This window comes from Anopheles coustani, chromosome 3 (assembly GCF_943734705.1).
Source record: "Anopheles coustani chromosome 3, idAnoCousDA_361_x.2, whole genome shotgun sequence".
Taxonomy (NCBI): Eukaryota; Metazoa; Arthropoda; class Insecta; order Diptera; family Culicidae; genus Anopheles; species Anopheles coustani.
Genome location: NC_071288.1, coordinates 59,557,132 through 59,569,253, shown reverse-complemented (window position 1 = coordinate 59,569,253; position 12,122 = coordinate 59,557,132). Strand labels below are relative to the sequence as shown.

Below are 12,122 nucleotides of genomic sequence, written 5' to 3'. Positions count from 1 at the left end.
CGGGGGCAACTTGTGCTTACTTATTCTCCAAAGCGTTGCAGTATCCCTCGTGAAGCAGCTCGTGTAGTGTGAAACGGTACTAAGCCACATCTTTCCCTAGGGGTTTCGTAAGTTAATCACCGTGCGTCCTGAGGACGAGGTGTTGCATTCCGTTTTCCGCTAGAAGGTTGTGGTTTTATTTTATTTTTGGAAGCCCTGTGACGAGTTATCAGTCGTGTAGGATTAATCATTCGATATTTGTCGATAACAGGCCAGAGTCAATATCATTGCTGCGGATTTTTTCGGTTTGTAGTAAGAAAGTTTCATACATACTTGTCGGTGTGCGGTAGATAACGGTGCGCCATTTACCATTCCCTCTTGTTGGGGCGGTTGCTGTTTTACGGGGGTTGAAGGCGAAACGAGAGGGGGAGAATTTTTTTTCTTCCGAAGTTCGCGTATCGATTTGAGGCGGCTCAGTCAGTCAGTCAGTCGGAGGAAACCATTCGCTGCGATACAGTGGACAATACATTCCTCGCATCCTTCCGTCCAACTCGACCATGGCAATAGGAAACTCCTGGTGGACCGTCGTCCTACTTCTATCGGTTGCTGGTTTTGCTACTAGCTCTAATGACATCGGACGGTTCTTGGTGAATAGTAGATTGGAAATAAATGTAAAGGTATGTCAAATTACGGCGTGTTGATTTCAACCAAATTGCATCAACGTGCTTCGTACTACTTGCAGTCGCTCCTTTCGGAAGTATGTGGAACAAACTCATCATTACTAAGCATTGCAGTGAAATCGCTTAGCAACGAGTACAGTGATCGCACGGTAGAAAATTTGTGCAGAAATGCAACCACCGACGTGTTGCTGTGGATACCAGTAGGAAATTTTGAAAATCTAGCAGACACTGGATCATCTAATCGTTATCTAGGAAAGAGTTTTGGTGACGAAGACTTTGCGGAGTACTGCAGCTATGACGTAACGACTAAAGTCTGCACAGCCGATAACGGAGTTGTGGTAAGCTTTTATCGAGAGTATGTATCAAAGTGAGCATGCGTATAATGGATATACTTTTCGTCAAACTTTTCTGATTACGTTTAAAAGGAAGGCTCAATACTTGTGCTGGCCGAAAAGTTCCCGGAACGATACGAGCTGCGCGATATAGTATACAAGAAGTGGACCAACTCAACCCGACTCGGTTCTCCCATACTGGCCTATGCTACGCTGAAAAACCGCGACCCGGCGTACAAGTACGTTGATCAGGATATTTCTTATCTGGCAGACACGCGCATCGACTACGTCTTGCCGCCAACCGTGACCCACGGCGTGCAATTATCAGTTTATCGGGGCAAAACTGAAACCTACAAGCTGATCGCAGGGGAGACATACTACAGCAGGGTTTTCAAGGTAATCATTTTTTTTACGGTTGTACGTATCAAATCTGCTTGTGCGGCCGTGTCTATGTGACCAATTGTGGTTCATATGTTATGTGCCGTCGATTTATCTTCTTATCGAGCAAGGATGTTCCTCAACTGGGCAGTAAAAGATGATAACTTTATGACGATCTTTATCCGCGGTGGGTTTGATACTGTCAAGTTTGTCAACGTATTCGATTGAAACACGTAGCCGAGACTTTAATAGGTCGAATCTAATCGAACAGTAGCTATTTTAAATTATTTTGTGAAAATACTCGCCGAGCGGTAGCACCGGTTAGAACATCGGTCAATGAGCGTTGGGGTTCGAATCCTAACCGAGACCGGACAGTCAGTCCAGGGAAAGGGAAACAGTCTTGTAAGCCCTTAACGTGGGCAGGCATGACCAAGATATGGCCATTACGCCAAGAAGAAGAAATTATGAAAATTAAGTAAGCCTAAGGGCTGACCGAAGATGGTTGTTAGGCTAGAGACCAGAAAGTAATTTTGTTTACGTAAAGCAATTAGAAAATGATCTTTTAAAAACTTGTACTTTTACAGACGGTTAATGCTATTCGCTTTTTGAGCCCCTTCACTACTATGAACTTGACCGTTATTGGATCTGAAGTACGGGACTACCGCGAATTCCGTGCTAAACTAGTTACAATCTACACCGATGAGGAGGGCTACGGTTGGTCAAAGTCTCTTTCATCTGTAGAAGCGGCTGTAAGTAAACCATGCGAAACCTCGCAAAGTTGCAAAACGGTAAGGAAATATAATATTTATCCATTTACATTCTAAATATCTAACGTAGGTGATCGAAACTAAACTTACGGAAACCCACGTGGAGTATGCACTACCTGTTAATTTATACGATAGCCAACCAGTGATTCCCAACCAGCCGATCGTCGAAGGGAACAACGGCAACCAAGGACTGCCGACACCCAAGCCAATTTTGGCGAAACCGGAAAACATCCACATCCATATCAGCGAACTGGATATAGGGCAAGCCTACCCTGGATTCCGCAACGTGGCTATTGCAGCCGCTATACTGTTTTTCTCTGTTCTCGGACTTGCGCTCCTGGACATTATACGACGCGTTATTGCTAATCGGCGCGCCAAACGGTTGCACCTGGGAAAATACAGTCGAACGTAAAGCCATATTTGGAGACAACCCGTCAGAAACCGACTTGATGGGTGGATAGTTTTATGTTAAAATCGGTAGCGTATGCCGCATTTTATTAGCACATTCTTTGCATTCACAAGTATTAGTAAGTAGCTTACCAAAATGTTGTATGTGTTTCGCAGAGTGTATTTAACGGAGTAATAAACCAATAAAATTATTTAACTATGCTCTTCGGGACTAAAGGTAACGGTTGGTTGTATAAATGGCTGTTATTTACTCAATGGTTGATATAAACCATGCCGTACCCACGACATACCCGACGAAGGAGGAGTGGACACTTCAACCGGTTTGTTCTGTTTCATCGACTCTAGCACAGGACCGTGCACATCGGGGTTGAAACGATCGAAACAAATATAGTTTCTATCCGGTGTCGCTGGCAGATCGTACAGTTTCTTCTGACTGTCCTCGATGCAGCATTCTATGCGCTGCAGAAATTCACTTCGACGTTCTAGCAATAGCTCGTATGCGTCGTTATTTGCTATTTGCGTCGTTTGAATCGTATGATCGTCAAGGTTTTGCAAGATGAACTGTACAAACTTTAGGATTTGCCAAACGTGGTTTTCTCCGGAACGCCATTTCGGAAATGCATCCGTCAGGTCAAGCACACCATTGGTTGGGCTGATCAGGGGATGAAACACTTCACTCTGAAAAGTAACCACCTACGGAATACAAAATGATTATTTCCCTCAACTCGTATAAGCCTATGCGGAAACTCCGTTTCAGGGGTATGATACTTACCGGAACTGAGCTATCGTTAGGGAATCTACTGGGCAGGGATACAGTAAATCGGAATACTCCATTTTTGTACATTCCATCGCGTACGAATATCACTCCGAACCAAACTATGGTGTAACATAAAACGATAGAAATGCTCATTAGCACAGCATTGCAACCAACCAGGCAAACGGAAGTGTACACTTACGGAAGGGATTTTCGTACGAAGGAGTTACATAAACACCCCCTAGGTCTTCACTTTGTAGCCGTTCACTAAAATAAAGAAATATTTAGCAAACTGCAAGTATAAGAACTAAGACACAGTACTTACTATTCAGTTAAAATTTTGTACTCCTGCAAAACTGTCTCCAACAGTTTATCGTGCGCGTCGAGAGTCATCTTTCGATGGTGATTCTGCAGGACCGAAGTCTTAGTGTTTACTTGCGCTACACGTACGATTATCGATAATAAATACACTGGGGTTTCTTTTGTACTATAGTTCCGACTGAGCCTTCTAGCCTACGACGTTCTTATTTTCATGATAAAATAACTCTATCTTTTCTTGAAGATTTTCAAAATTTGATCAAAACAAACATGGTTAGGAAATGTAAAAATAAAATGAAGCAAATTGTTTTGACATATGTCTGTAGTGATGTTGAAATTGAAATCGTATAGTGATTGGTTTGGTCGCCTGGATGACTTATTTCTGGAACAAAAAATATATGTATTGCAAAATCACATTGACTTCAAGGTGAATATAATTTAGATTGTATTCATCTTTGTTGACTTAATCAATTCGTCGTGTGTCATCCACCTTTCGGCACACATTTCTGTTTTTCGTGAATATCTACAAGTTATTACTGTAAAATAGTGATTATTGACCGTCGACAGTCACTTTTAAGCAGTATCCCGGCGTATTTTTCCGCACCATCCTACAAATCTAGCTATTTTTTTAACTTTGTGGAAGTTTTCATTCATCTTCACACCACAATGCAGGCAGGTTTATAAAACAATGACCATTTATGGAAGTAAATGGATGCAGCGAGGTTTGCTAGTTGCTGAATGACCCAAATCTTTAACTTCTCTTATTCTCTTGTTTAGAATCCTAACGAAGATACTGAGTGGAATGACATCCTCCGAGCGAAAGGAATCATCCCGGAGAAGCCCAAGGAAAAGGAAATTACCGAAGATGAAATCATTGGAATGATAGAGAGCACTATCGCAGAAAAGCAGAATGGCAAAGACTTATCGAAGCTGGATCTCGATGAGTTGGACGAACTGGAGGACTCTGAAGATGAGGAAATTTTGCAACAGTACCGTCAAAAACGCATCGCGGAAATGCAAGCCGCGGCAAGCAAGGCACGGTTCGGAGTGGTACGTGAAATTTCTGGACAGGATTACGTAGAGGAAGTGACAAAGGCCGGAGAAGGAATCTACGTGGTATTGCATCTCTACAGTCGTGGAGTGCCTCTCTGCTCTTTGATAAATCAGCACCTGGCACAGCTAGCAGTCGCCTTTCCGATGACCAAATTTGTTCGAGCGATTGCCACTACCTGCATTGCTAACTATCCGGAACGAAACGTGCCGACAATATTTGTCTACTTCGAAGGTCAGCTCAAAAAGCAATTCATTGGAGCGGTCGAGCTGGGTGGTACCAACTTGACATGCGATGAGCTTGAATTTATGCTCGGGCAAACGAAAGCTATCGAGAGCAATATCAAAGAAGATCCACGGGAAGCTAAGAAAATTAAGGACAAACTTTTTGCCGAACTATCTGACAATAATGATTGGTAGGAGAAACTTGAAAGCATTTTTTACGCGATGAAATAAAATCAAGGCATATTTATTGAATATTGGGCTTGATGTTTAGTGTTTCCATTGGCAGTCATAAGGACTGTTTTACTTACCACCTGTATTGAAAGTCTTCCAACAAATATTATATTTTTCCTAATAATTTAAGAGAGCACAACTCAGGTTGACGAAAAAGAACGATGGAGTAGTTTATTTTTTAAAACTACAATATGGAAAAAAATCAAATTAAAGCATGAACAAACTCAAAACACAAGCAGTTATCTTCTTACTTTCTTACTTTTAATGCATTCCCACGTGCGTATTTTCTCAGTTAACAATATACCACTATAGTCGGTTTGCTTAACAAAATACCTGCTACCATCAGTTTTATTCGTGAATGTGTTTTCTTCACCATCTGCCCGAAAATCCATCCCCTCCGTCTTAACATTCTTTTCGCAATAATCAAATATCGCGCAAATCGTTGTGAATGCGTGCTCGATCCTTTCCATAACCGTACACATTTTTGCTAACCTTCGCCGGAAGTAGGTTTACGAGACGGACTGACTTTTTTCGGTTTACATTCTATCTCTATATAGGTTACACACGTTCACTTTAGGTGCACATACAATTTACCGGGAACCGCATGCCAAAACTCTTACATTTGTGTGGCTGTTGGTTTAGTTCCGCGACCTCTCAAAACCTATCGTCTAACGTTTACAAGTACATTACCAATAATAAAATGTTTGTTTATCAATAATTCAGCATATTTGTGGAGTTCTACAAGATAAAGAAGAGTTAAAATAAAAAAAAAAGCCGTATCCTGACGGAAAGAAGTTAGCGAGTACTCGAACACTCTAGCATGAAGAAGCGAGCGTGATGAAAGAAAGAAGCGAAGACGTTTTATGCCTATAAAACAAATGATAAAATTTGTGTTTACTTTTGTGGGCAATATGAATGTGATTTTTTATCGAAAAGTTATCGCGTGAATCTTACTGAATGAGATTAATTTCAAATTTTTCCATTTAGCACAACAAAATTCCTAACCAGAAAAAATCTCCGTTGTGGAAAAGAACATTTAACACGGAAAAATACCAAACATCGTATCGCCTCTGTACTGCGAATGACGTCTTCTCATTTACAGCTAATGCCGGCCAGTAAAGCTCCATGGCGGAATAAAGTGGCCTTCACCAAAACCTTCTCAATGATTTCCGGTAGCGCATCATTTTTTCCGCATTTCGCCGAGGAAACCGTTAACGGATTAAAGTATCTTAGCTCTGAAATTTGTTGCAGGTTTGAATGATGGAGGTCTTTCGGACCGGCACTGTCTCGGGTGTCGGTATCGCCTCGCCGGTCGGTACTTTGTTAGCAAACACCTGCTTCACGCCTCCACCCTTTTGCTTTGCCATCTGGTAATCGCCAGAGTCAAAGTACTTCTGTCCTTTCTGGAGCCGCTTTTGGAGAAACGCTGAATGGCCACCGAGACCACGAGGCCCTCCCATACTCGCGTTCGACCCGTACTTAGCCTTCATCTTTTCCTCTTCCTGTTTCTCCAACTCACTGACGGACTGTTGCTGTTCCTGTTGAACCTAAAAGTGAAAAAATATCATGATTGATGCGAGTTTAACCACGACGTTTTGTCTGAAGCTGTTTGCTTTCTATTTAATTACCTCCTCCGTTGTTGAATCTTCCGGTACTTCTGCAATAGCGGTCTGCTGATCTGTGCTTTCCTCTGAGCTCATCGTTGCGTTTTCCTTTGTGTGAATGAAATAGAATGGTTAACAATGAGAGACATGAAATTGCTCATTTTCACAGGTAGCAAAACATTCTTATTCAAAAATTGTTGTTTCTCAGATCCGTCAGACGAATATTCATCGAATAAGAATTCAGCATAGAGATACGGTAGAGAAGATCTTTGATGCTAACATGGCAACTGCCATCGCGCGAGGCCATGTTTATCCTTGAAATAGAGTTCTTGGAACATTATCCTTGAAAATACCGTGTAGGTGGAAAAACATGTTTAACAATTCATCTGTTCTACTTTCGTCTTGACAGACATGCAGAAGTTTATTCTTATCGGCTGCGTTGCGATATTCATCAGCAAATCGTATTTGTGACTGAGGAAGCACTTTTTAACTGCAAATAAAGCGATTCCTAGCAGCAAATTAGACTAAACTACGGGATGGAAACATATGCATGGATGTTGCCAATTTTTTGCTCATCGAGCAGTTCACTTCGATCGTTCTGGCAAGGTACGCAAGGACGCGATGGCAATGGAGGATACGAACGTCGACGATGATGGATGCCGTTTGTAGCAAGAACACCTGCTGTATGTCTATCGGATGCACTTACTTTGCAATATCCTCCTTCAGAAGAACGAATTGCAACCAATTTACACGATAAATATGTTTTTGAATGGTTTTAAACCCCACCGATTAAGATGCAGTGTTTTCCGTCTCGTAACTTTTTTTCGCACTCCGGATCGTTTGCGTTTTTTGACGGGTGGGTTCGCAGAATCCCGATACGGAAGACTCGAAGAATCGATCCATTGACGGATTCTATAGGATTGGATCACATTTGACGGATTGGGAAAAGATGTGATTCACTTGGGAGTTAATTCAGATTTGCTTTGTTTTGGGCTCAATTTGATTCGATTCTGACTTGATCTGATGCTTCAAATATATTTCATATCAGTTTACTTGAATCAAACCCTGGATAGAATGGATTGGCCATAGTTTGCGTTTTTCACGTGGTTTAACTTAGGATCAAGAAAAACTCATTTTTAACCATGAAATATCGATTATCTGAGGTGTTCTACCATTAAACGCCTTTTCCACGATGCGAGTATGGTACTTACTATGGTAGAGAGTAGAATGACTGGAGCGGATGAGTTCGGATTTGAAATGGATCGAAATCGATAGATTTGATTTTCTCACCACTAGTTATTTGACGGTTAGGTTCTGCACTCAGTTCCGACATACATCCAGTGGGTTTACAGCGTTCTTACTTTTGGAACCATGAACCTCATGTAGGGCGATGTTTTTTAAATGAGTCTCCAAATTGTAACCGCGTGACTACATTAGGCGTACCATACCAAAAAACTGGTGCGGCCCAGGTGGTAAAAACCGTTTTTTCTCTCTTTCTAGCGCACCATCGGCTCTGGTACGCTGTCACTCGACCGTACCAAGTTTTTGGTATGGTACGCCTAATGTGGTCACGCGGTAAGAAAAGTCTATCACGCTTTCCAGACTGCACCGTCGCGTAATGCAAGCCGTAGACGTCGCGAACTTGTTCGCGCGAACAATTTGACTACCAGGCATTGCCTATGTTAAGGAAAGGAAAGGAAGATATCCTCTTAAATCTTCCTTTCCTTTCCTTAACATAGGCAATGCATGCAGGAAAGGAAAGGAAGCTTTAGATTTAAGAAAAGATTTAAGAGGATATCTTCCTTTTCTTTCCTTAACATAGGCAATGCATGGTTGTCAAATTGTTCGCGCGTACAAGTTCGCGACGTCTCCGGCTTGCTTAACGCCGCGTCGCCTGACACGGGGTCCACATTACTGCGCGACGTCCCGTCACAAAACGCGACGTCGGCTTACAGGCGGAGGAACTCCATACTCGGGGTCCACACTACAGCGCGGCGTCCCGCCACGAAACGCGACGTCGCCTGACAGGCGGCCGAACTCCATACCAAAAAAATGTCGCACAAATCGCGCTAGTGTAGAAACAGCGAAAAACGCGACGTCGCGCTAGCTCATGTCAAATGTCAATTCGAAACGTAAACAAACCGACAGCTGAACATAACGTAAACAAACCGAAACACAAACGCGAACAAAACGAGCAATATTCTCCATGAAACATCGGATTTCAGGTTTTACTACTTATTTCTACTCTTCACAAATGTAATTCAGCTATGAAACTCCGTTTTAATTGATATTTTTAACAAAGTTTTTTCGGGTGCCGAAACGTAAACAAACTGCACTCAATAAGTAGGAGATGACGGAGAAATATATACCTCCTACGGTGGGGCAAAATATCGTCGATGGTTGTTTTAGGTGGTTTTATCAGTGAATTTCAAATGTAGAAGCGCCAAACTCACTCAGGGTGCATAATACGTAGCTGAACAAGTATCATGCATCACTACGTCCAAATTCAACAAAAAATTTTAGCCGAGTTTGCGCCCCAATGTGATACATATTTCCACATACTCCCCTACCTCTGTCGCGCTTGGCTTGCGCGATTGTTCTGCCGAAAATGGGCTACTTTTGAAACGTGACGTCGCGCTGTAGTGTGGACCCCGAGTTACGGTGGGGCAAAATATCGTCGATGTTTGTCTTCTTCTTCTTCTTCTTGACGTAACGACCGTGTTGGTCATGCCTGCCCGTTAAGGGCTTACGAGACTTGTTTCCCTGTTGTACGTGGATAGTCAGTCCTCTCGTACAGGGGAGGGTCCGGTCTCGGTTGGGATTCGAACCCACGCCGTCGAGGTGGTGAGCCCCGGCGCTCATGGGCCGATTTTCTAACCGGCGCTACGGCTCGGCTGTCGCGGGCCCCCGTCGATGTTTGTGTTAGGTGGTTTTCTCAGTGAATTTCAAATGTAGAAGCGCCAAACTCACTCAGGGTGCATAAAATACGTAGCTAAACAAATATCATGCATTACTACCTCAAAATTCAACAAAAAATTTTAGCCGAGTTTGCACCCCAATGTGATACATATTTCCACATACTCCCCTACCTCTGTCGCGCTTGGCTTGCGCGATTGTTCTGCCGAAACTGGGCTACTTTTGAAACGGGACGTCGCGCTGTAGTGTGGACCCCGAGTATGGAGTTCAGCCGCCTGTAAGGCGACGTCGCGTTTTGTGACGGGACGTCGCGCTGTAGCGTGGACCCCGTGATAGAAACATTCATAAGTTGATAATGAGTTAACATAAACGCTGCTTTTTTTAATTAAAATATAAAACCTTCATCAATTTGCCAATCGTTTCAAATGTATGATGTAGTGATGAGAATAACAACTCTTTTTAGAGATTTGAAACAGAGTGAATAATCATAACGATGATTCGAATCTTTAAGTCACTCTTTTGTGATTTAAAACGTGTAAAATGATTTATTAACCTTCGAGGTGAAACCTTAACTGGGATTCGAATCCCAAAAGAATGAACGAGTGGGTAAAAGAGTCACTAGTCGCCATAGAGATTCGAATCCCAAGATGTGATTCGAATCCCAAGTTGTGTTTCGAATCCCAAGTTGTGATTCGAATCCCAAGTTGTGTTTCGAATTCCAAGTTGTGATTCGAATCCCAGTTTGGGAATCACTATATGGGATTCGAAACCCAAAAGAATGAACGAGTTGGTAAAAGAGTCGCTAGTCGCCCATGTAGTGATCCCAAACTGGGATTCGAATCACAACTTGGGATTCAAATCTCTATGGCGACTAGCGAATCTTTTACCCACTCGTTCATTCTTCTGGGATTCGAATCCCAGTTAAGGATTCAAATCAAAGGGAGTCACAAAAACTATCTGTTAGGGTTTAAATCGTTCATTCAATATTAAGATTCGAATGACTCACTCATTCTCACTCAGAGCGCACATCACTAGTATGATGTTTCTTTAAATAATTGCCCAATTTCCGTTGCTGAAGATTAATTTACCTTGGAACAAGGTACGAATCTTGAAGGATGGAAGCAAAGAAGGTTTAATGTTTTAGTATCAAATAATTGTACTTTGAATACTGATTTTATTAAATAGTAATAAAACTTAATTAATACTTCATAAATTAAATACTTGAAACACTTCAATTTTTTCATAATACACTTCGATATATGAGCTCGTGCATTTTTTTTGAAACGGCAACCATGGTAACATCGACGTTGTTTGGCGAAAACATTGTATAGTGGTATTACGATGGCCAACTTGAAAATAGGCAACGATGCGGAGGATATGTTCTACGAAAATCTTTCTTTAAGCCTTGCTAAAGTTTTAAGTGAGTAGCTAATGCGATTCATTGTGTGTTTTGTTTGTTTATAAGTGAAAATTTGACTTTCAGATAACATTCCAAGGATTACCAATGTAACTCTCGAGAAAAGACTACCATGCGAAAAGGCTCAAGTAACAGCATGGGAATCGAGGCATAATGTGTACTTACCAGATGATATGAAACGATTTTACTTGTCTACCGATGGATTTAACTTTTATTGGAGTTATCAATATTCTCGTAGGTTAAATCGCTTTTTTCCGGGGCTAGGTGAACTGTTTTTCTTTACTAATCAGTTGATTGATTCATTATTTTAGCTAATGATATCCGTCGTGTCGGTCATATTCATTTCCCTCACCTGATCCAAATCACGCTCGTGAGGGATAACATTGACACCATCCTAAGCGTTAGTCCAAACACGACGCTAACGGTACCACCGATCATTCGCCAATCGAACTACGTCGATCTCAGCTCCGGCTATCTGGACCATCTTAACCTGAATTCGCGTAGCAAAATTTTCGAGCTCAGCACAATTGCAAACCTGGCGAAGGTTTGCCTGGTGTACGAAACCCCGGAAAGCTCGAGCCCAAAAATATTTCTGCTCGAGACGAATTCCTTGCGCTGGCAGTTTTTGGCCGAATCGTTTACGGAATATCTACGGATGAGCATCGCTCACCTGGGGCTGCCCTACTGGGAGCTTTGTTTTTCCAGCTGTGGTCTCCCCGCATGGACCGAGCAGCTTTTTCTTCTGTTAGCACCCCATTTGTTAGAGAAAAATGATTGCCGCAGATTAAGAAATATCGTGTGCATCAACGAAAACCCACCGTATAATGTGTTGGATCCGGCTGTCTTTCGAACAAAATTGCGCTGCTCACGCCAGACACAAAAGATGCGCTTGAACAACTAACTAAGAAAGGCATATATTTTTACAATGCTAAATGTTTACTCGATGTTTCGGTTGCAAATATGTGCATTAATGCACAACTAATTAGTTCAATATTTGTCATCTGTGTGTACCGTCGTTGGTTTTGAAATAAACAAATGTGACAAGCTCGTGTGCTTTATACAT

The 12,122-nt window shown here is 42.1% G+C and overlaps 5 protein-coding genes across 6 annotated transcripts; 3 read left to right on the top strand and 2 right to left on the bottom strand.

Moving 5' to 3' along the window:
* The first annotated feature begins 536 nt into the window (after positions 1 to 536).
* On the top strand, positions 537 to 2,759 carry LOC131259615 (enolase-binding protein-like). The gene is made up of 5 exons (XM_058261154.1): positions 537 to 656; positions 722 to 997; positions 1,085 to 1,387; positions 1,954 to 2,118; positions 2,207 to 2,759. Exons 1-5 carry the CDS (start codon positions 537 to 539, stop codon positions 2,546 to 2,548), a joined length of 1,206 nt encoding a protein of 401 aa, XP_058117137.1. The 3' UTR covers positions 2,549 to 2,759.
* On the bottom strand, positions 2,596 to 3,880 carry LOC131259618 (protein crossbronx homolog). The gene is made up of 4 exons (XM_058261158.1): positions 3,624 to 3,880; positions 3,501 to 3,565; positions 3,317 to 3,420; positions 2,596 to 3,237 (listed from the first exon to the last, which is right to left on the bottom strand). The coding sequence occupies exons 1-4, from the start codon at positions 3,689 to 3,691 to the stop codon at positions 2,788 to 2,790; spliced, it is 687 nt and encodes a 228-aa protein (XP_058117141.1). The 5' UTR covers positions 3,692 to 3,880; the 3' UTR covers positions 2,596 to 2,787.
* A 221-nt stretch (positions 3,881 to 4,101) lies between these two features.
* On the top strand, positions 4,102 to 5,143 carry LOC131259617 (viral IAP-associated factor homolog). Of its 2 annotated transcripts, none has more exons than XM_058261156.1 (2): positions 4,102 to 4,288; positions 4,394 to 5,143. In XM_058261156.1, the coding sequence occupies exons 1-2, from the start codon at positions 4,283 to 4,285 to the stop codon at positions 5,084 to 5,086; spliced, it is 699 nt and encodes a 232-aa protein (XP_058117139.1). In that variant the 5' UTR covers positions 4,102 to 4,282; the 3' UTR covers positions 5,087 to 5,143. The 2 variants fall into 2 exon arrangements, with proteins under 2 accessions (XP_058117139.1, XP_058117140.1); XM_058261157.1 differs by having other exon boundaries at positions 4,102 to 4,320.
* A 297-nt stretch (positions 5,144 to 5,440) lies between these two features.
* On the bottom strand, positions 5,441 to 7,591 carry LOC131259620 (cAMP-regulated phosphoprotein 19). The gene is made up of 3 exons (XM_058261159.1): positions 7,433 to 7,591; positions 6,751 to 6,834; positions 5,441 to 6,669 (listed from the first exon to the last, which is right to left on the bottom strand). The coding sequence occupies exons 2-3, from the start codon at positions 6,820 to 6,822 to the stop codon at positions 6,352 to 6,354; spliced, it is 390 nt and encodes a 129-aa protein (XP_058117142.1). The 5' UTR covers positions 6,823 to 6,834; positions 7,433 to 7,591; the 3' UTR covers positions 5,441 to 6,351.
* A 3,392-nt stretch (positions 7,592 to 10,983) lies between these two features.
* Positions 10,984 to 11,960, top strand: LOC131259616 (tubulin polyglutamylase complex subunit 2). Its single transcript, XM_058261155.1, has 3 exons — positions 10,984 to 11,062; positions 11,126 to 11,293; positions 11,371 to 11,960. Exons 1-3 carry the CDS (start codon positions 10,984 to 10,986, stop codon positions 11,958 to 11,960), a joined length of 837 nt encoding a protein of 278 aa, XP_058117138.1.
* Positions 11,961 to 12,122: the final 162 nt, after the last annotated feature.